The sequence below is a fragment of the Chroicocephalus ridibundus genome, chromosome 17 (assembly GCF_963924245.1).
Source record: "Chroicocephalus ridibundus chromosome 17, bChrRid1.1, whole genome shotgun sequence".
Classification (NCBI taxonomy): Eukaryota; Metazoa; Chordata; class Aves; order Charadriiformes; family Laridae; genus Chroicocephalus; species Chroicocephalus ridibundus.
Genome location: NC_086300.1, coordinates 3,953,245 through 3,973,184, shown reverse-complemented (window position 1 = coordinate 3,973,184; position 19,940 = coordinate 3,953,245). Strand labels below are relative to the sequence as shown.

General features: G+C 58.8%; 3 protein-coding genes across 9 annotated transcripts in view; all 3 read right to left on the bottom strand.

Annotated features, from left to right (window-relative positions):
- Positions 1 to 17: 17 nt before the first annotated feature.
- On the bottom strand, positions 18 to 2,077 carry HSD17B1 (hydroxysteroid 17-beta dehydrogenase 1). The gene is given in 7 exon segments (XM_063354590.1): positions 18 to 315; positions 412 to 589; positions 734 to 827; positions 904 to 1,083; positions 1,376 to 1,563; positions 1,565 to 1,659; positions 1,661 to 2,077. Coding segments are annotated over 7 exon segments (1,023 nt in total). The 5' UTR covers positions 1,778 to 2,077; the 3' UTR covers positions 18 to 144.
- A 138-nt stretch (positions 2,078 to 2,215) lies between these two features.
- NAGLU (N-acetyl-alpha-glucosaminidase) lies at positions 2,216 to 6,124 on the bottom strand. Its single transcript, XM_063354583.1, has 6 exons — positions 5,723 to 6,124; positions 5,421 to 5,568; positions 5,193 to 5,339; positions 4,907 to 4,992; positions 4,413 to 4,669; positions 2,216 to 4,195 (listed from the first exon to the last, which is right to left on the bottom strand). Exons 1-6 carry the CDS (start codon positions 6,103 to 6,105, stop codon positions 2,979 to 2,981), a joined length of 2,238 nt encoding a protein of 745 aa, XP_063210653.1. The 5' UTR covers positions 6,106 to 6,124; the 3' UTR covers positions 2,216 to 2,978.
- A 1,644-nt stretch (positions 6,125 to 7,768) lies between these two features.
- Positions 7,769 to 19,940, bottom strand: part of ATP6V0A1 (ATPase H+ transporting V0 subunit a1) — a 30,674-nt gene continuing 18,502 nt past the window's right edge. For 4 of the 7 annotated variants that reach the window (XM_063354596.1, XM_063354598.1, XM_063354599.1 and 1 more), the window contains 5 exons: positions 18,604 to 18,711; positions 17,962 to 17,979; positions 15,981 to 16,098; positions 15,367 to 15,538; positions 7,769 to 9,423 (listed from right to left, as the gene is read on the bottom strand). In XM_063354596.1, coding sequence (XP_063210666.1) covers positions 9,330 to 9,423; positions 15,367 to 15,538; positions 15,981 to 16,098; positions 17,962 to 17,979; positions 18,604 to 18,711 — 510 coding nt within the window. In that variant the 3' untranslated portion in view covers positions 7,769 to 9,329. The remainder of the gene's footprint in view (positions 9,424 to 15,366; positions 15,539 to 15,980; positions 16,099 to 17,961; positions 17,980 to 18,603; positions 18,712 to 19,940) is intronic. The other 3 variants (XM_063354597.1, XM_063354600.1, XM_063354602.1) reach the window with 1 other exon arrangement.

Genomic DNA, 19,940 nt, shown 5'->3' with positions numbered 1-19,940 from the left:
GAGGGGACAGAGCCGGGAGCCATGAAGCTGCGAAAGAGCTTTATTGGCAACACGGTGGGACCGAGCGCCCCCGGCCGGGACGGGCACCGCAGGGCCGGGGGTCTCCGCCGCAGCCCAGCCGCCCCGGTGTCCCGGGGGCTCGGCTCAGGGCTGGTCGTCGCCGGCCTCGCCGCGGCCGAAGACGAAGTCGTGCATGGCCTGGACGAACGCGCAGCCGTCGGGGCTGGTCAGCCTCAGGCGCGAGAGCGGGGCGAAGAGCTGGGTGGTGACGCAGCGCAGGGGAGGGCAGGGGGTGCCGATGGCCTCCAGGAACGCCTGGCACCGCAGAAGGGTCAGACCCATCCCCGTCACAGCCCCACGGCCACCCTCCGGCACGGAGCCCTTCCCAGAGCCTTTCCCGCCTGGACTGACCTGCAGGACGTCCTCCACCTCCTGGGCCGTGTGGCAGAAAAGGCTCTGGCAGTGCTGCAGGTACCGGTGATAGAGGCCCCGCGTCTCGGCATCCAGGTCCTGCAGCTCCTCGGGGTCCGGGCGCTGCAGGTTGGCCAGGAAGCTGGTCTTGACGGGTCCGCACTCCACCAGCGTCAGGCTGCGGGAGGGAACGGGGCGGCAGCCCCCAGCCAGGCGCGTGAGCCTTCGTGGTGTGGTCCCAGCCTCCCTCCATGCCGGCATCCCTCCATCCCGGCACCTGGGGGGCAGGAGCGCAGCCCCCCGCAGCACTGCCGGTACTCACTGGATGTTGAAGGGGCGCAGGACGATGGCCAGGCTCTCGCACAGCCCCTCCAGCGCAAACTTGCTGGCGCAGTACACGGAGTTGAAGGGCAGCCCTGGGGCAGAGCCAAACCCTGAGCACCGGGTCCCTTCCTGGTGGCTCCCCGTGCCGCAGGGTGCTGGGGGTCCCACCTTGCAGCCCCCCGATGCTGCTGGAGACGATGATCCGCCCGGCCCTGCGACGCTTCATGGCGGGCAGGAACGCCTGGATGGTGCGGATGGCCCCGAAGAGGTTGACGTCGAAGACGGTCTTCATGGCTTGGTCGGAGCAGGTCTCCAGGGGGCCCATCAGTCCCACCCCCGCATTGCAGACTGCCGGGCACGGCGCTGGTGAGCTGGGTACCGCGTCCCCCTGCCCACTCCCCAGCACCGTCGAGGTGCCAGAGGACAGGAATGTGGGGGCCTTTCCCTGTTGATGGGCCAGCGACCCTCGGCACCCCCAAGCCCAGCTCCTGCCCCGCTGAACATGTGCCCCCCCAGCCCCGGGACCGCCAGCACCTCCCATGATTTGGTATCTGCTCCCGGTGCCCCGGGGAGGGTCAGCAACCCCGGAGAGCCCCCCCAGCCACCCCAGGGACAGTGGGGGCACCGGGGAGAGCCATACCCAGCACGTCCAGCTGCTGTCCCTGCACCCGCTGCGCGGCGGCCGCCAGCGAGCGCGGGTCGGTGACGTCGAGCTGCAGGACCTCCAGCGTGTCGGGGCAGTAGCCCCCCAGGCGCTCCAGCAGCCGCTCGCCCTTGGCCAGGTCGCGCATGGTGGCGTACACTGGGGGAGAGAGCGCGGCTGCGGGCAGCGCTGCCACCGAGCTGCTCGGCCTCGCCAGCCCCAGCCTGCCCCGGGCACTGCCTGCCCGGCCCGGGGAACCCCCAGGGGTGCCGGCTCCCCCCGGGGCAGCGTCACCCCTTTACCTTTGAACCTGCGAGCGGCATCGGCCGCCAGCCGCGCAGCCAGCCCCAGGCCGATGCCGGAGGAGCAGCCTGTGATCAGCACCGTGGTTTTCTCCATGGGCCAGCAGTGCCGGCCGAGGGGGCCGCGGCGTTTAAAAGGGCTGGGAGGGGGGGTCCCCCCCGCCCCACTTCACGGGTGTTGTGTCTGCCACCTTATCTCAAGGCCCCTCCACCCGCCTCCCTGCCTGCGCCCGGGGCTCCCCGCGCCTTGATGCTGGCGCAGCTGCCGCGATAAAGACCCCAGAGAGCTGGGACTCCCCCCGCGGGAGGAGGCTCTGGGGCACAAGGGGAGCCGCAGCCCTGGCGGTCGGCACCAGCTGGGGCCAGAACTACCCGTGCCGCGCCGTGCCAGGCGCCCCGGCTGCCAGCATGCGTCTGGCAGTGTGTTTTTCCTGCTATGCAGGCTCAGGGGCCAAGCGCCGCCCCACTGGCCCCCCATTTCACACAAGTCCCAGGCTGGGGAGAGGAGAGGGACACGCATGGGAGAAAACAGTACTCGGCAGCCAGGCCTTTAATCGCTCTGCCGGCTGGCAGCTCCACGGCCAGGCACTGCCCAAGCCCCAGCCAGGGCAGGGGGGGTGCATGGAAAGGCCTAGAAACCCCTGTCCCGGGGAGCGCAGCCCCAGCGTCACTGTAGAAAACTCCACAAAGTCTCTTCCGATACAAAAGGCACCAAGCGTGGTTGGGGCCGTGCAGCGGCAGGTCCCCGCAGGCACTGGGGTGCAGGGGGCAGCGCGGGGAGGCCCAGGACCACACCAGGGGGGCAGCTGGTTCCCCGCCTCCCCCGGGGCAGGGGCTGCTCTGCCCCGGTCCGGCTGCCACCTCCCTGGCTGCTTCTCCGCCATCACCACCCCCGCGGAAGGAACATGTGTGTGCCCTGTCCCTCTGCACAGTCCCGGCTCCCATCGAGCTTCCAGCTGGAAGTGCCGGGGCAGCGGAGACGTCACCTCCGCGCTCACGCCTGGGGCAGCCCAGCTTCCCCGGGGACAGGCTCGGGGCAGGCAGGTGGGTCCAGCAGGGCTGAGCACAGAGCACGGCAGGTCACTGGGGCAGAGCCTTCCCCCAGCCAGCTGCCAGCTCCCCTCGGGGTTCGTCCACGCCGGGGGGGGCAGAGGGACCAGGCTGGCTGGGGGCCACCAGGGCTCTGCGCCTTCATTCCAGCGTGGCCAGGACTTGGCCGTCAGGCCAGGAGCCGCGGGACCCCGGAGGTGGGAGGGTGTGAGGTCTCTGCCCTCCATCCTGGGAGGAACAGCCCAAAGTCACGCCGGCCCGGCCCGGCCACGCCGCAGGGCGCTGGGGTAGTATTTGAGGAAGAGCTTCCTGGAGATTTCCAGCGTGTCCCCAGCCGGCACGGCCGGGTAGCGCTTCTTGTTGTAGACGAAGCCTCTCTCCACTTGGAAGACAGCCTGGTTGAACTGGTCCTGGTGGAAGGGGCTGCCCGAGTTGAGGCTCTCCACCAGGGCAGAGACGAAGAGGCTCCAGCGCACGCCGTAGTAGTCCAGCACCAGCCCCCCCAGCTGCTTGTTGGCATAGTCCAGGATGTTCCCGCTGGGTCCCCAAAGCGTCACCTGGTTCCGGGCGTTCAGCTCGTACTGCTCGGCCTCCCGGTCGCTGGTGGCCACGGCACGGGCGCTCTCCAGCCAGCGGCCCAGCAAGAAGAGGCTGTGGCTGGAGAGGAGGCTGTCGAGCTCCGGCAGCAGGTCGTAGACCAGCACACCGCCGGCCGTCAGCAGCTCCGGCAGCGCGTGGCTCTGGAAGGCGCGGCGGATGCTCAGGTAGTATTCGCTCACCAGCTGCTGAGCCGCCTGCCGCGTGACGTCCACCAGGTCGTAGCGGAAGGTGGGGCTGGCGCCCAGCTCCGCGCCGGCGCTCAGCAGCAGGCGCCAGGCCTCGTAGACGTCGCTGGCGTTGTACCAGAGCTCGGTGTCCATGCGCAGGGAGGGCCGGCGCACCAGCGGGCTGCGGTTGTGGTTGACGCAGACGCCGGTGCAGTTGTACACGCTGCGGAGGAGCAGCCGCCAGGCACTGGCCGCGGCGGCATTTGGGGCGCCGTAGCGGCGCTCGGCGTAGCGGGTCACCCAGCTGGGGAGGTCGAGGGGCTCCTGGGTCCAGCCCAGCTCGTTCATCAGCTCGTACACCATGTCGTTCTGCTCGATGCCCTCAGGCACCAGCCCGGTGCCCACCATGGTGGAGTTGGGGAAGCGCCGAGCCGCGAAGGGGCCATGGTTGATGGCCTCCACGGTGCCAAAGAGGCCATGATTGCCCCCGAAGTTGTGCAGCATACACCAGATGAAGGGCTGCCCGTAGAAGGACTCCGTCCACTGGTAGACGGGCTTGGACTCGGCAAAGAGGTCGAGGACGATCATCCGGCCGAGGGGCACGCCGTGCAGCAGGGCCCGCACCTGCGCCGGCTGCCAGAAGTCCGGCTGGTGCTGGAAGAGCCAGCCCTGCATCAGCCACAGTGCCTCGGGGTCGGCTGGGGACAGAGGTGCACGCGGTGAGGCTCCCCTCCGGGCAGGCCCCGGGGCCATCGGCCACCCCTCCTAGAAGGGGCTTTGAGGGGCTGGCACCGACAGGGTCTGCCCAGCGCAGGCAGCTCAGCGCCCATGAGGAGCCCATGGCCACCTTCTCCCCTGGCCCCCGGCTCTCCCCACCGAGCCCTGCGGCCGGGCCGGCCCCACACGCTAACCCACCTCCCGTCATCGACCTGAAGACGGCGTTGCTGACCCTCGAGAGATAGGCAGGGTCAGAGGAGAGGGGGGTCATCTCGTTGAAGGTGTCGGCGCTATAGACGTGGTCTGTGCCGAACTCCTTGATCAGCTCCTTCAGGAAGAGGGTCCCGATCACCTGGAACATGGGGTCCTCCGGGTCCAGCAGGTAGGTACAGGAGTAGGTGCAGTCGAAGTGGCTCCAGCCCCCGAGGCGAGTGGCGTTCACGCGCGGGAAGACCCTGCGCCGGAGGCAGAGATGGGGATCAGGATCGGGACAGGACCCCTGCAGGGACAGGGCAGCCTCCTGGGGCGGCCGGTGTGGGCACGGGAGGGCCAGGAACCACCTCGGCCCTGGGAGCCCCATGTGCAGCCGGCGCTGGTCGGAGGTGGGACCCTGGGAAGGGTGAGGGGCTCAGGCAGCGGGGAGGGGGCTGATCTGCCCCACGGGGTCCGTGAGCGCGCAGGGCTGCACCTACCGAAGAACCCCCTGGGGCACGTGGCCCGCGAAGGCCGGCAGCACCGTGATCATCCCCAGCGAGCGCATCCTCTCCACGATCCGGTACTGGGAGAGAGAAGGAGGGAGGGAGCGGGGGGAGAGGAGCCCCCACCTCCCCGTGAGCATCCCCCGGGTGCCGCTAGAGCCCAGGGAAGGGAGACATGGCCCCCGAGCCTCTGCCAGCACCCTCTCAGCCCCCCAGAGCGGGGCAGGGGGTCCCGTGGGTCTGCCCCCGGCAGGCGGGGAGCCCCCGGTGCCCCCGGTACCTGCAGGTAAAGCTGTTTGAGGTGCCAGGCTGGCGGCAGCGGCCCTGCCCAGCTGCGCAGGTTCCCCATCCGATTCCAGGCCAGGAACGCCGGCCCGGTGAAGTAGGCGTTGATCTCGGACTGGTTGAGACCCAGTGAGCGGTACACCTGCGGGGCGACCAGGGGCTCAGTGGCCCCGTTGGCTACCCCGCCGCCCCATCCAGCTCCCCGGTCGCCCCGATACTCAACCCGCTGCCAGGCCGCCTCCTGCCCGGCGAAGGCCGGCGCCAGGTTGATGCCGCTGAGGGCCATCCAGTCGATCTCCCGCTCCCAGCGCGCCCAGTCCCACCAGGCGTAGGAGTAGCTCTGGGTGCAGGCGTTCTGGTAGTAGCGGTACCTGGGGGGAGCGGCGGGAGGCTGCGGCCGGGCCCCCCCCCGCCATGCCCGGCCCCGCTCCCGTTACATAAGGGCGCCTTGTCCCGGGCTAACGAGGCGCGAGCGGCTCCCGGCCCCGCGCCCGGAGTCCCGCCGGGACCCCCCGGCCCCGTTACCTGCCGGCGGCGGAGACGCGGATCTCGTCCCGCAGCCGCGGCAGCGGTTCGGGCAGGCGGAGCTGCGCCCCGGACCAGGAGATGTGGCAACCGCAGAAGTCGCGTAGGTAACGGTAAAGCCCGGCGGCCGCCGCCACGCCGCTGGAACCCGTCACCGCCACCGCCACGGCGGCGCCGGGCGGCGAACGCAACCGGTAAGTGTCGGGCCCGCCCGCCGCCAGCGCCGCCTCCACCGACAGCGACACGGCGGCGGCCCGCGGGCCCAGCAACCGCCTCGCCAGCGCCCGAACCGCCGCCTCCTGCCGTGCGTCCCCCACCACCGTCCGCACCGGCGCCGCCGCCGCCGCCATGAGCAGCAGCGCCAGCCCCAGCCGCGCCGCCATGGCCGCTGCCTGCCCCGGCGCCGCCGCGCTCAGCCAATCGTCGCCGCCGAACGCTGGGCGCGGCCGCCGACAGCCAATCGGAAGAGGCGGGGGGCGGGACAAGGAGGGACCGAGACGGTATCGGGAGCGGAGCGCGTTCCGGTCCCGGTGCCGGTCCCGGGGCGGGGGCGGAGGGGACGCGGGGGCCCGGGGCGGGGGTAGGCGCTGCCCGTGCCCCGGGACCGGCCGGTCCCGGGGCACGGGCAACGCCTACCCCCGCCCCGGCGGTAGCTGCGTGACCCCCCGCGGGGAGCAGGAGCCACCGGGGCTTCCCGGGGTTGCGGGGGGGGGACTCCGGTGTGTTTTCATATCACGTTTTCGACCCTTCCTCCGCGTCCCCGGGGAGAACCGGGTCGCGGCGGTACCGGAGCATCCGCCAGCCCCACGGGGGAGCGGCGCTGCCCGGTTCCGGAATCCCTGGGATGGAGCCAGAGACGCACCCCTCTCCCGGTTCTCACCCCCGCCGCCGCACCGGCCCGAAGGGGGCGCTCCGAGACCGGCCCACCGGGACCCATCGGGCCCCGGGGTCGCAGCCGGTGCCCCGAGGGCCCCAACAGCGTCCGGAGCCCGTCCCGACCCCCGTTCCCCTTGCCCTTGCCGCCGGGGAAGCCCCGAGGGGCGACTGCTCCCCGGTAGCGGAGGCGGACCCCCGCGGGCAGGGCAGAACGGGGGACACAGACGTGACCCCCCCCGGGGAGCGGGGGCTCCCTCGGCTCCCGGAGGGGTTGGCAGCGAGGGGCGGCCCCGACACCCCCCTCCCCCAGCCCGGGTGCAGGAGGGAAGGACGAGCTGGGGGTCCCCCCATCGTCGTCCCCCCCCCCTTCGAGGGGTCCGGCCCTGCCAACCCGCACCAGGGCTCCCCCCGTGGCCCCGGAGCCGTGAAAAGCGGCCAAACAAGAGTCATGGAAACGGGCAGAAATAGTGCGATTGCAGAGCGGTGGTGCAAGAGGGCAGGGGAAGGGGTGAAAGGGGGGAGCAGCCCCCGACACAGCTGGCAGCAGCCAGGGCCGGAGGGAGGACAAGGGGCTACGCAGACCCACTCCTCGACACCCCCACCCCGGGGACGGGGAACACCCCGGGCTGGAACGGCCCCACAAACACAATCCCCGAACCCCTGCGAAACCTCCCTTCCGCATGTGGAAACCCCCCCGGGGCAGCTCCAGCCCTGCAGGAAAGGCCTGAGAAAACATCTCCATTGTCCCCCCCCACCCCCCGGCAGGTCCCCACAGGGACACCCCGGGACGGGGCAGCAGCCCTGACTGTGTTTGCCCCAGTCCCCGTGAAAGGGCTCCACAACCCTCGAGTTTAACCAAGCCTTAGTTTTTCCTCCTGCAAAACTGCCCGTCTCGCTCCGTTTGGGGGTTTATCTGGGCAGGCAGGAGGCCCCCCCTCGCCCCGGCCGGCCCCAGCTCAGGATGTCAGCCCGAGCGCGATAAGCACAGCAGGGCACGGTCACACCGGGATCCTCGTACAGCCTGGCTCTGCCCACGCCGCCATACCGGCCATCTCGGGGACAGGGTCCCAGCGCAGGCAGCCGAAGGTCCCAGCTCCCCCCCGCCGTCCCAGGCCCAGCGTGGGGATCCCCTGGGAGAGCGCAGGGGAAAGAGAAGAGAGGCCACAGCGCTTGTTGTGCAGTTAGTTTAATTTATACAGTGACTGGCAGCAATGCATTTCACGGGGCAGCAGGACTGGTGTCACTGCTCCACCTGCAAACAAGTTTTGATTTTGTCTCCCATTCTGCAAACGCCCCTGTAAACACGCGGCCGCGGCCCCCTGTAAACACCGAGATCCCCCCTGACGCTGCCCACGTGGACCCTGGCGGGAGCACACACACGGCTTTCTCACCGAATTTTAACCAGCCCTGCACTGCGAGGCATTTCCAACCTCAGTTCCCGGTTATAATGATTCTCATTACGGTTCTAATCTGTTCATACACAAATAGTTCAGATCCACTGCGACAATTAAACACGACGGTTACACACAGCACTAACACACACACACACTCACCACTGCTCCTACAGCTACATCGAGTTGAGGAGGGCAAGAAATGAGTCACATCTTGCACAGGAGAAAAAGCAACAGCTACCGCGGGGAAATGCCACCGAGACGCCGCTGCCACGGGACCATCTGGGCAAGACTCGGCCTCTTTTCTGCCTTACAGGGCTCCTTAGAGCCCGAGCACACACCACGGCGTGTGTCACCGGTGCCTCCGCCGCTGCCAAGCCCACACGGCACTATCTGGACGTGCCTCTAGGGCTCGGCAGCCTCGGGGCTTTGCTTTTAAACAAGAAACCCCAAAAGTGCCACTGCTGGTGGGCAGTACCAAGGTGACAGTTTGGGGCACAGCTCGCCCCAGGCCGCAGCAGGGCAGCCGAGCCCCTGCTCTCACCCCTGCCTCCAGAAACAAGAGGTGGAAGGGCCTTTGCCCGGGACAAGGAGGGTGCAGGGGCACAGTTAAAAGGAGCATCTCTTCTCCACGGAGGAAAGGAACAGCCTTTCTTGCAAGGACAAGGTGTTTCCCCAGCGCTAGAGCAGAGCGCGCCACCACACACTTAGCCGAGGCCGAGTCCTACCCCGTCATATCGGCTCCTCGAGGCCCAGCCGGAGTTCACAGAGCTGAATCCCTGCACGGGATGAGACATGGGTTGGGCCAAATTAGAACACGGCCCGTGTGGAAGCCCTGGAGGCAGCAGAAGCACATCCCGGATCGTCAACTGCCCGCTGCTCCTAATTTGTTTGATCAGAGGCAGAGAGACACAGGATCCACATGTAAAACCTGCTTTAAAAGAAGTCTCTTCCCGAGCAGCAAGCTCTGTGACGCTGGAGCTGTTACGCCTTTTCTCCGTGCGCCTGAATGCCCCCTCAGCCAGAGCGGTGATTCTCTCGCGCTGCCCCGATGCGCCCGCCGGGGAGCTCACAGCACGAGAGGCACACGCTACACACCGCACGCGGACGCTTCATGCATTTGGTATCTTCAGGGGTAAACTTAAGGAACGAGGAGTTTCTTTGATCCAGTGTCACTCGTTACCCAAGAACATCAAAGCTCTTGGCTCTGAACCACCAAGGTAACACCGAGGGTGCTGCAATAAGTTATTTTCGCTATGGGGAATTACATGCAACTCGGACACAGGGGAGGGGGTAACCATAAACACACGACGTGTAACACTGCCGGAGCGGAGGGATGTCTAATCGTCAAACCTCCCCTCGCGGATGGTATCAAAGGAGAAAGGGAGAAACTTGAATCCAGTGCCAGTGTAGAACTTGTTCTGGAACTCAATCCTGCAGGAGAGGGAAGAGAGATTCTTCATTAAAAAGGCAGCTCTCGGATAGGAGTTAGCAATTAGCAAGAACTCCATTAAAAGTATGATTGTTGACTATAAAAATAATAAAGCTTTGAAGGGAAAAAGTGCCGTTATAGTGTAGCTTATCTTCTGGCACAACCCCCATATTTTTGTTCCATGTTTCTGTAGCAGAGCAGGGAACTGCCCAGGAACTTCCATCCCAGCCCCACGGCAATAACAGGGCAACACGAAGAGAATGACCTCCCCGAGCGCCGTACCGCTTGAAGGAGCGGCGAGCACAGGGCGCTTCCGACAACATCTCGTTCCCAAAGTTCCCATTTTAGTTAAAGAAGCCTCAGTGGCGTGATGCTCTGCTCAGACTTCCCCCGCCAGCTAATTCTGTGTATCTGCCCCAGCACGTTGGGTTCACCCCCAGCGCGTTGGGTTCGCCCCCACCCGACGACTGCTGCCGAGCCGGAGACGTGCCCGCTGCCTCCCGCTGAACGTTAGCTTCGCCCCGCTCGCCTCCTTCCCCTAATAAACTGCGTTTAAAAAAAAAAAAGAACAAGAACTATTCTCGAGAACCGTCCGATGAGCAGCAAGAGCCAAACAGGGAAAGGAAAAAAAAAAAAAAAAAAAAAGGAATCCCGTGATTCACAGTAAAAACAAGCACAGCCTTTCATGAGCCTCGTGAGAGACACTTTCCATTGCGTGATCCGCGAAAAAAACAAAGTCTCTGCAGGAATCAAGTGACAGCAAGTTGTAGAGCAATTTAACACAATTCGGGAGCAGTAGTTTTATGAAGCACAAAAAGGCCAATTTAGGTATTTTTTTTCCTTCACAAGTTGGGAATCACGGCAAACTCCAAAGCTTTTGGCATTCCAGCCGGCAAAAAGCCATTTCCCAACAGAGCCCAGGAGGGAAAGGTTCAGAAAACCCAGCTTTCTGCTCCCGTCTCCTGCTGCCTGTCGGTGCGGATCCGCAGAGCTCCCCGCGGAGGAATCCCTAGGATGAGCAGGATTTTCCGTGTGGGAGGAAGGGCTCCTTGCCAAGACGCTCCAGTTTTTCAGGAACCCTGATAATCTCCATAAGTATCCTGTGACTAAGTCACTATTCTGTAAGCAAAGGGAAATAAGAGGCAGAGGGTTGGGTACGTGAGTCACACAGAACCCACTGTAAATGAAATTTTAACCCTGATGATTAAGTGTTCCAGCTGGCCCTGACAACCGAAAGCTGCTTTTGGACGCACTCGGTTACAACTGGCCACAACTGGATGCCTGAAGCTCGAGGAGAGGCTGTCGTAAGGTTAGGGAACTACCGAAAGAAAGATTCTTTAACCAAATATCATGGCTTAAATGTTCTGCGTGTTTTTTCTGCGCTTGTCTAGAGGAACACCCAGAACCCAAGCTCCTTTTTTTGGCACGAAACACGGCTGTTTCCAGGCTGTCAGACGCGCGAGCTCGACTGCTGAACTCGGCACCGCGTCTCTCTCGTCAGTGATCGAGTCCTGCAGAAGAATTTACTAGACAGCACTGCGGATAAACAGACTAGAAAGCTTTCTGGCAGGCAGAAGAAAACCCACTCTTCAGCTTTTTTGTATTAATAATTAGCTTAAGTGTTTGTTGGACTGTAGTATGTGGATTTTCCAACCCAGAGCCGCAGAGTGCCCGCACTGTCTGGAAAACCAGGCAGCTCCCAGTCCGTGGGAAGCCGCTGCAGAGACGGTTCCTGCACCGGACCATGACTTTCACCCGGTACAAGTGCAAACTCCTAACGCGGTGTTTGTGCGTGCGCCAACGCCTGGGGTGGGCCGCGATTCCGAGCGACCCCGAAGGGGGCAGCCCGCGGGGCACCTCACAGCGACGGGGGCGTTCGTGCGGAGACGGTGCAGTTGCTGTTTCCCAAAAAGGAGAGCGGTTTGGTGCGCGGCACGGCGGGTCACTCCGTCCTGCGCTGACGGGACACCGCCTCTTACAGCGGCGGTGCGCTCTGACGGTCGCACTAAAAGACAAGCTCTGGCTCATGACCTTTGCAAAGAAAAATAAAGTTCTGGCGAGCGGGAGGGGAGCTGGGCTTCACCCCTCCTGGCTGGACCGGGCGCGGGATGCTGCTCCAGCTCGCCCACGCCTCTCGGCAAGCAGCACTCCCCCGCGGGGGCAGAGGGCCAGGGGCTCTCAGTTTACAGCCCACAACAGCCGTTACACGAAGCGCCGCATAATTGCCGCTTTTTATGTATTCCGCATGGTTGTTTGAGTTTGGCCGCATTTGCTGTGTTTGAAATCTATTTCGGGGTCCCTGCGCAGAGCCACAGCGCTCTCCAACTTTGCCATTTACAACAAAACAGACCTCGCGTGAGCTGCGTGCCTTCAGCTGCCCGCTGAGAGCTCTGCTTCGGCTCCTTTCACCGCTCCCAGGGGCTGAGCTCGCACCGGGGGTGTTTATGGACCAGCGGCAAACAGCGCAGGCACCCGGCGGTAAAGGAAAATCAGGTTTATGTCCGTCTCGAGCACAGCCCTGATGAAGTGCCCACACCCACCAGGAGGCTGCTGGGGCACCCGGGAGGGAGAGAACAGACTGAAACCTTCAGCGGGAGCAGATGAACACAAATCTCTGCGTCTGCCAAACCTACGCTCCCGCGTGGCCGGGACCCACCGATGACGGGAGACCGGCTGAGAGACACTTGGGTGACCGGAGCCAAGGCTGAACAACGTGGTGTGACAGCTCCAAACTCTGGAGCTGAACCCTCTCCATCACGACGCTCATTTAGCACCAACTTCTCTCCTACAGAGCGATACGGACCCCACTCTTCACTGCTCTGAATTAACCTTATTTGCTTTGTATTATGCCCGCTGCTACCTGTTCTTTCTAGCTGCGGCCGGGTCTCGGGACATATTCTAGGGAGAATAGCTTCCAGTTCCGAATCAGGCCTAAAACTGAGCCTAAAATTCTGCTCTACCCAGGAAAACAGCTCCGCTGAAACCATATTCCTGCATCAACCCATGATGTTGGGACCTTTTGCATCCAGTTATAGACTTCTCTCCTTTTGGGCAAAGTCTGTGTTTGCTCACATTAGAGCAGCTGACCAGCTTAAAAAAAAAAAAAAAAACAAAAAAAAGGCAAGCTCCTTTAATCTAAACATTCATATCAAACTACATTACTGAAACGCAAACACAAATGTAAAATATTCCAGAACGGCGATGGTACAGTCAAAGGAGATAACAGGAGATGTGGGGTAGGGCTCCGAGAGCCGCCGCGCTCCAGCAGATACACCCGCCCGCATCTCGGCAGCACTCGGAGCGCTTCCTCCACCCCGGGATGCCCGAGCACCACCCAGCCTGCTGAAAGAATGCACGCTTTCTGAAAAAGCACAAATCTTCCTCATTTGGAAGATTCCGTGGCAGAGCACACGGAACAATCTGTGCTCCCCCCGCCCCCGCCCTCCCGAGTAAGACACATGCTAAATTCCTCCTCCTTTCCAGGAAGGCTGAACCACCCACACCTTCGGAATTCTTGATAGGTGATTCTTCTCCCACGGCCAGAAAATCCCATCTGCTCCTCCCAGGACAGCTGTGTTTGACCCCCTCCCCCCTCCTTCTAAAAAAGGGAACACCTACCACTGGAAACATCCCGATTTCGCGTTCAAAAGCAAAAAGGAATGTTAACAGCACGTTCTTTTGAACAACTGCAGGTGCCTTCCTCTCCACCGCGATAACAAAAAAATCCAACAAACCCAAAATAATTTCAGCAGATTACTTGCGGTCTGAAACATTGCCTTAAACCTGCCTTTTTTTTTTTTTTTTCTCCGAAGCCTGATCAGGTTTTCCTCTTTGAGAACGTATGTTAAAGTTTTACAAGTTTGAAAAATAGGTTTAGGGGAAAACATGACTCTGTTAAGAGCTTCAGTTCTGCAGCTCGGCAGCAAGCGCCCTGCACTGGTCTGCAGGGAGCAGTGACCCACGTGCTTATTGCCATCGCCCAGCTGGGCTTCGCTGGTTGCCGTTTCAGTCACACGCATCTTCCCTTGATGCATTTCCAGGCAGTTGTGTTTTTTTTTTTTTAAAAATCACACTTTAAAGACAGCCTGGCAATGTGAAAAGCCACCTCTTGGCTGAACTGCAGCCTCCAGTTCACACTTGTTCCAGGTGCTCTGCGAGCGGCATCCGTTAGCACTGTTCGTGATTATTAAGAGGCATCTCCACAAAAACATGCTTTCTTATCTTAGCCCATCCCTTTGGGTGAAAGGGAAAACACAGAGCCTGCCAAGAGGGAAAGGTGTTCAGAACTGTTCACCTGCTATTGTTCAGAAACGCGCCACGCAGCGCCGCGGACCAGAGAAAGGAGACTCTGAAAAATCCACGAATCCACAAGCAGTTGCAGGCGGGGAACGGCGCGCACACACAGAGCCGGAGTGCTGCGGACCTTCTGCTCTGCCGGGACTGCCAGCGGTAACTCCAGGCTGGTTTGCAGAGCTCGCTCTCTCCCGCTAACGCAATGGCGTAGCACAGTGACAGCAGGATGAGGATGAGGAAACACCGGCCCAGTCAGCAACAAGTTCTCAAGTGACTGGTATGAAGATTTCTAGGCTGGATGCCAGGAAAAACAGAAGCACCATCCCGCAGCCATTTTCAGCAGCCGCCCACCGCCCCCCCCAGGCTCCCTCAGCACAAGATGGCTTCACCTCGGAGTACCCGGGCGAAGCTCCGCGGCCTGAGCCCCAGAGACCCCAGGCACCCCGGGACACTCCGGGCTGCACCCCGCAGGCTGCCAACGGAGAGGGCAAAAGGACTGAGTTTGCCTTCCCCAGAAGCAGTGCAGAGAGGCCAATTTTCCTTTTTTTTTTTTTTTTAAAGGCACCAGCTTCCCTTTTCACTTACAGAAGTACTTTTAAGAAGTGCTCACAACCTTTCCCTCCCATTTAAGCAGGGCAGAATATTCCTTATGAACTTCACAGAACTTCACTTTGTTCTCCCGACCCACCAGGAAAGAACCTTCCTTAGGAGATGGCAGCGACCCGGGCTCTGTGGAGGCGCAGCCATTCTCTCCTACACTTCAGGCTGAAGAGAACCCGAGGGGAGCAAAGCTCGCTCCCACTTCGCTCCTTTGATCCCACCAATGCACTAACCGGGGAATCTGAAGTGGAACAATGAGCGCTTTAAAATAGAGATTAGAGAAAGCGCTTGAATACTTTCCATGCTTGGGTGCAGAGGAAGCGATGAGCATTCTAGTGAGTTAATTCCTCCTTGCTTACTGCCCATCTGCACACACAGGAGCTTACGAATCACGGGAAAGGGGCTACAAAAGCATCGGCCCATAAACAAGACCAACAAGAAATAGCTGCTACTGCACAGCACCCCAAAGGGCAGACAGAGAAAGCTGCCCCCGTTCAGTGCAAGGTCTTACAAAGACAAGCAAGACCACGGGAAGGAAACTGCAGTCAGTAGCCTCTGCGCACCAAGGAAAACAAACACTAGAACCGGGCAACAGACCAAAAGGCAGAACAAAGAAGTCCTACGGAAAGCCAGGAGGATGCTCATCCATCCAGCACAACCTTCCCAGCCCGCTGTTCACAGAGCTTCAGTCTAATTTATTTTTAAGCAGCGATCGGTTCCTCTCCACAACTCCTAAGCAAGGTTTACGCATGCGGTCAGTGCGTATCACTAGAAACGAGACTGAAATCTCTGACCCTTCTAAAGGCTTTCTGCTGTCAGAGCACATCTGCTGCAGGACATTTCGATGTTCGGGTGGATTTGTGGTGCTCCAGCACTTCTGAACATTGCTGATCTCGGCTCACTATTACCCACTACCCCAATTTTACGGCCTTAGCTTTCCTGTGTAAGGGTCAATACAGTTTTCCAGAAGACGGCATTTCTGCATAGCCCAGGTGACATCAATTTTCTTGCTCTGAAGAGCTTTAACGTTTCTGCATGTTCCAGTCACTCACCAGTGCAAGCGAAGAGCATGGAGAAAAGCAGAGAGCCCCTCCATGACCAGCAGAATTGCGACTGTCAGGGTGGCGAAAGCAGCAAATATGAAGAAGAGGCCGAAGCCTCCGCCCAGACTCCTCACGCTGAGGCCGATGTGGATGACCATGGTCCAGAGCACCTCCGAGAGCTCTGCCAGGAGAAAGGGGAGAAGAGGGCTCGTTTCAGAGCGACTGGCAAGAACGGAGGGTTGCTCCAGTTTACTTACAAAGCAAAAAAAACTAGAGTCAAGCCAACTCCCGCTACAACGAGGTGGGAAACTCAAGAGGGACAACAGCTTCTGCAGCCAAGTTTGCCAGGACATTGCCTCCAACTGTTGGCCACAGCGCAGGGCAGCGTCCTTGTTTGGCAGCTCTTTGCTTTGTTCAGAGCTTTCAACTCCATCCCTCCCGTCTAGATCCGGACAGCTTTTAGCAGAGCACTAGGGCAGCAGACGCTGGTGTTGAGACCTCATCAGTCCCAGCTAATGCAGACACGGCTCTGTCCTTCTCCGTCAGCGCTGGACAGCTGAGCTCTGCCCAGGGTGATCAGAGACACGGATCCGAACCCCCCGTTTTCCCTGAGGAATACTCACGTGCGTGGGCTAAGCTGAGAGCCCAGAGCCTCAAGTAGGAGGCGGTGTTTGAAATGCAGCCCAGGCAATACTCGATGGTGTGGATGGCCTGGTACACCACCGTGTCGCCAAAGTCGAACTGCAAGAAGAACAGAGAAGGTGAAGGGAGCTGCGAGCCTCGCCAGCAGCAGGGGGTCGGCCCACGGGGAAAACGAGCCACTACCTGGTGCTATCACCAAGGACATCGTGTTTGAAGTGAGACACTGATACTGTCTTCTCCTGGTTTGGCATGTCATGTTTTATAAATGAAAATTTAATTCTCTTGTCTTGCTAGGTTTTGTGGAACAACAGTTCACTGCTGCGCCTCGAATATTATTGTTTGCACATTCTGGCATACGGAAGTAAGATATTTCAAATTCAACCGTGGGCTTTGCCAGGAAAAGACTGTTCAGCAACAAGATGGTATTCATACGAATTCACCGGTAAATTGTATGTACTGCTACGGAAAAGGAGGCAGCATTCTAAGTCAATACTGTGTATGTGCCTTTGCTACAGGATCAACGAGAGCATTTTGTGAGATATGAACTTGCCCTGTTTGAAAGCAAAAAAAAAAACCCCCAAAAAAAAAACCCAAGCAAAAAGCAATCTTGAAAAAGTCACATCTGTGCACCATTCATTGGCAAAGTCTCTGTGTCTTGGTAATTTTCTGAAATAATAAGAGAAGCACTTATAAGGAAGTCTGCCGTGTAGCACAGTTTCTTATTTTGCAGCTTGGGAAAGCATTCCCTACATTTTGGATTTAATCCATGCTTCAGAAACCGCTCGTATTTAAGTTAAGTGAACACGATGTTTTAAATTCATCAAGTGACTAACGCTCTAAGCATGCACAGAAAGCTATTTATATTCTTATTTCTCCCCTAATATATCCAGAGCAATAAATATTTCAAACAATTAAGTTAAATTGGCCGTCAAAAGCCTAATTCTTTCTCCACAGAATGTGAACTGTGAAGTTCTTTAAGAAAGCCTGCCCCGGTGAACAGTACCGCCTCCCCGCACAGGGCAAGTCAGCGTGCAGCAAATGGAATGTGACAAATATTCAAACAACGACAATTTACAGCCCCGTGCAACTTCTGGAGAGCGCTACCACCACGCCAGGGAGTGGGAGAGCCAGCAGGATTGCTCCGGCACATATTTTTTTTTTTAGTTTTACACATTTTTGACAGGTTTAGTGATAAATAGAATTAACAGGCACACCAGCGCGCTGTTCCACCCCCCCCCTCAATTCCAGAGGGACCTGCGCGTAACAGATCTCTAAGCAAAACCACTTTCAGCACAATTTACAACAGCATCGCTGTTGCGAAGCTACTCATAATTTCACGGCATTTAGATTTTTTGTAATGAAATCGGTCAACTGACAGTGCTGAAGCGTACAATCAATCCTGCATGAGTATTCCTAAAAAAAACACTACTTCAATACTCGTTACCGGTGTTTATGAGCGAGCAGTTTCTCAGAACAGAGCTTCTCTTTTACAGAAAGGTACTGGGTAGTGGAACTGTTTGAAACTGGACTGGTTTTGCTGGATTTGCCCACTGGCAACAACCAGTACCGTCCTTAAAGCGGCAGACAGTTTGGGAAAAAACATCTTTAAAGTTTGTTGCGGTGCAGAATTACCAAAAGACACACCATAAGGCAAACGAGACTTCTTCAGAAGTTTAAAAGCAAAAACGTTTCAGTTTCAGACTTCCAGTTTTACAGCTCCCATGTAAACCAAGATAGATCTGCAGACAGGGGCTAAGACAAACAAGCTGTATAGATGAAGTAATTAAAAGTCTGTTAATGGGCAGGTGTGTATGGAGAATTAAAAATGGCCTGTAACATGTAAATAGCCAGATCTTTTGGAAAACAAGATGTCGTGACATAACACGTGTAATTCAGCATGTGCTTTACACCAATGGGAAATGGTCCAGATAGACATGAAGGCAAAGCTGGCTGTAGTCTTACCACCTCGTCCTCTGTAGGCTTGAAAACATAAGTTTACATTTAGTGCAGTGTCTCGATCACAACATTATCACGAACGCACTCGATAACTCCCTCCTACACGCGGCACAGTAAAGCAGTAACGCGTCACATGCACTACAGAGGCAAGATGCTGCTGCAGAATTGTTAAGAGGCACCAGAATACTCCCAAACTACGAGGGATCGACTCCTTTTTCTTCTCCACCAGAGGTGTGGCAAAGCAATTAATATTACCCCTGATGGTCAAAACGGATACAAGATTTCACTGCTGCAGAAGTAGAGCCCTTGGATTCTGGCTGAGGCTGGTGCAGCCGGCGGCACAGACACACTGCTCTCAGCCAGAGCAGAAGCTGCGTGTGCCACTCGGAGCACTGCGCAGCTCTCGCTGTAGCCCCGAAGGCGATGGCTCCTTGTGATGAGGACACAGCCCCATTTCCCTTTATGTGCAAATTATACTGCTTTTTCTGGAGTCCTGGGAATGACCAGGAGATAGTCCGCATGAAAACACTTCACCGAGAATGATGCAATTTAATTCTAAGCAGCGTGGAAGTTGGTAAATACAGCCAAAAGCTCGCGCGTTCTGCTACCAAGTGCGTCGCCCTGGGAGGAGGACGGGCAGGCGCTTACCTCTTCCCCCTCCTCGGAATGGGTAGACAACTGGTCATGTTGAATGATCTCAGCATCCTCCTCCGTTGGTCCATTGCCCACCCGGATCCCACCAAAGTTGTGCGTTCCCTAACACATGCAGAAAAAGAAAGAGCAAAGTAGTGTTTCTGTTTTACTGCAAAAGTGCATATTGGGTTTTTTTTGTTTGTTTTGGTTTTTTTTACGACTCCATGTGCAGCAGCAGCTCACAGAAGAAAGCAAAATATTAGGTATTAAGGCCCAGGTTAAGCCAGCCGTACAATTCTATTTCCCCGCTTGGATGGGAAAGATGCTGATTCCTGCTAGGGCTGGGGGGGGGGGGGGAAAAAGTCTGTCTGAATGAATAATTGATGTATTTCCACAAAGTAATTGCAACCCTAAGTAAAATAAAAGGCACATCTCTCAAGAGGACGTTTGCTGGCACCGATGTGCAAACAAAGACCAAGGTTTTGCCCAGCAGGCGCTGGACAGGCACAAACACCAGTGCTGGCTAAATGAAACCAGTCACATAGCGGCGACTCCATGCAGAACAGGCTGAGACAAACACACACACACACACACACACACACACACACACACTTGCTCCACACCAGCATCAGGCACACGAACACCACACACGGGAAATCAGACCTGCCCTTACTTGGAAATCCGACGTTATGCCAACAGCCCCTTTTATAGGCATTTACTCTGACATTCAGCATTTGACCCTCATCCGTAACTCCGCTGCACTCCAAATTGAACAGAATCGTCTACAAACTGGGTTGAAACTTTGACAGTCAGAGGTTCCTCCCGCCCGACAACTGCAATCGCTGCCCAGCGAGTGTTTGATTTATGGCAGGCTCCCTGCCCCGTGCCGCCCTACCACCGAAAGGACGACAAACCTGCGCGTCGCCTGACAGCGCCCTCGAGAAGAGCTTTTTCTGCGCCGTAAACGCACATTGAACAACGAAGGCGTAACCTGCACATCACTACCTTTCCATTTCTGTTCAGCCAGCCGCTCCCAGCGCTCTACTGCAGGATTTCTACCTCCCTCCAGGTCTCCAAGGACAGAAAATGCTCATGACTGATCTGAGGGACTATAAATCGAGACCTGGGAGCGCGACCAAGCTGGAGAGGCGAAAAAACGCCACAAATGGCAAGAAAAGCCCCACGTTCAGCTTTAGCACTGCACCGGGCCCCTCTGCGACATGGAATGCCAAGGAGCTAACTCCATACACCACGACTGCAGGAGTTTCGGGATGACTATATAAACCCAGGAGGCTTCAGATCCCGTGGCCCGTCCGCGTCCACAGCTCACACCCCGGCACGGCAGCGGAACG

Bases quoted from the DNA above. Each gene is read 5' to 3' on its own strand.
- NAGLU (XM_063354583.1), bottom strand. From the start codon at position 6,105: ATGGCGGCGCGGCTGGGGCTGGCGCTGCTGCTCATGGCGGCGGCGGCG. The intron at 5,569-5,722 runs GTAACGGGGCCG...CGCTCCCCCCAG, and splicing joins CGCGTCTCCGCCGCCGGCAG to GTACCGCTACTACCAGAACG. The intron at 4,993-5,192 runs GTACCGGGGGCA...TCTCTCTCCCAG, and splicing joins TCAAACAGCTTTACCTGCAG to TACCGGATCGTGGAGAGGAT.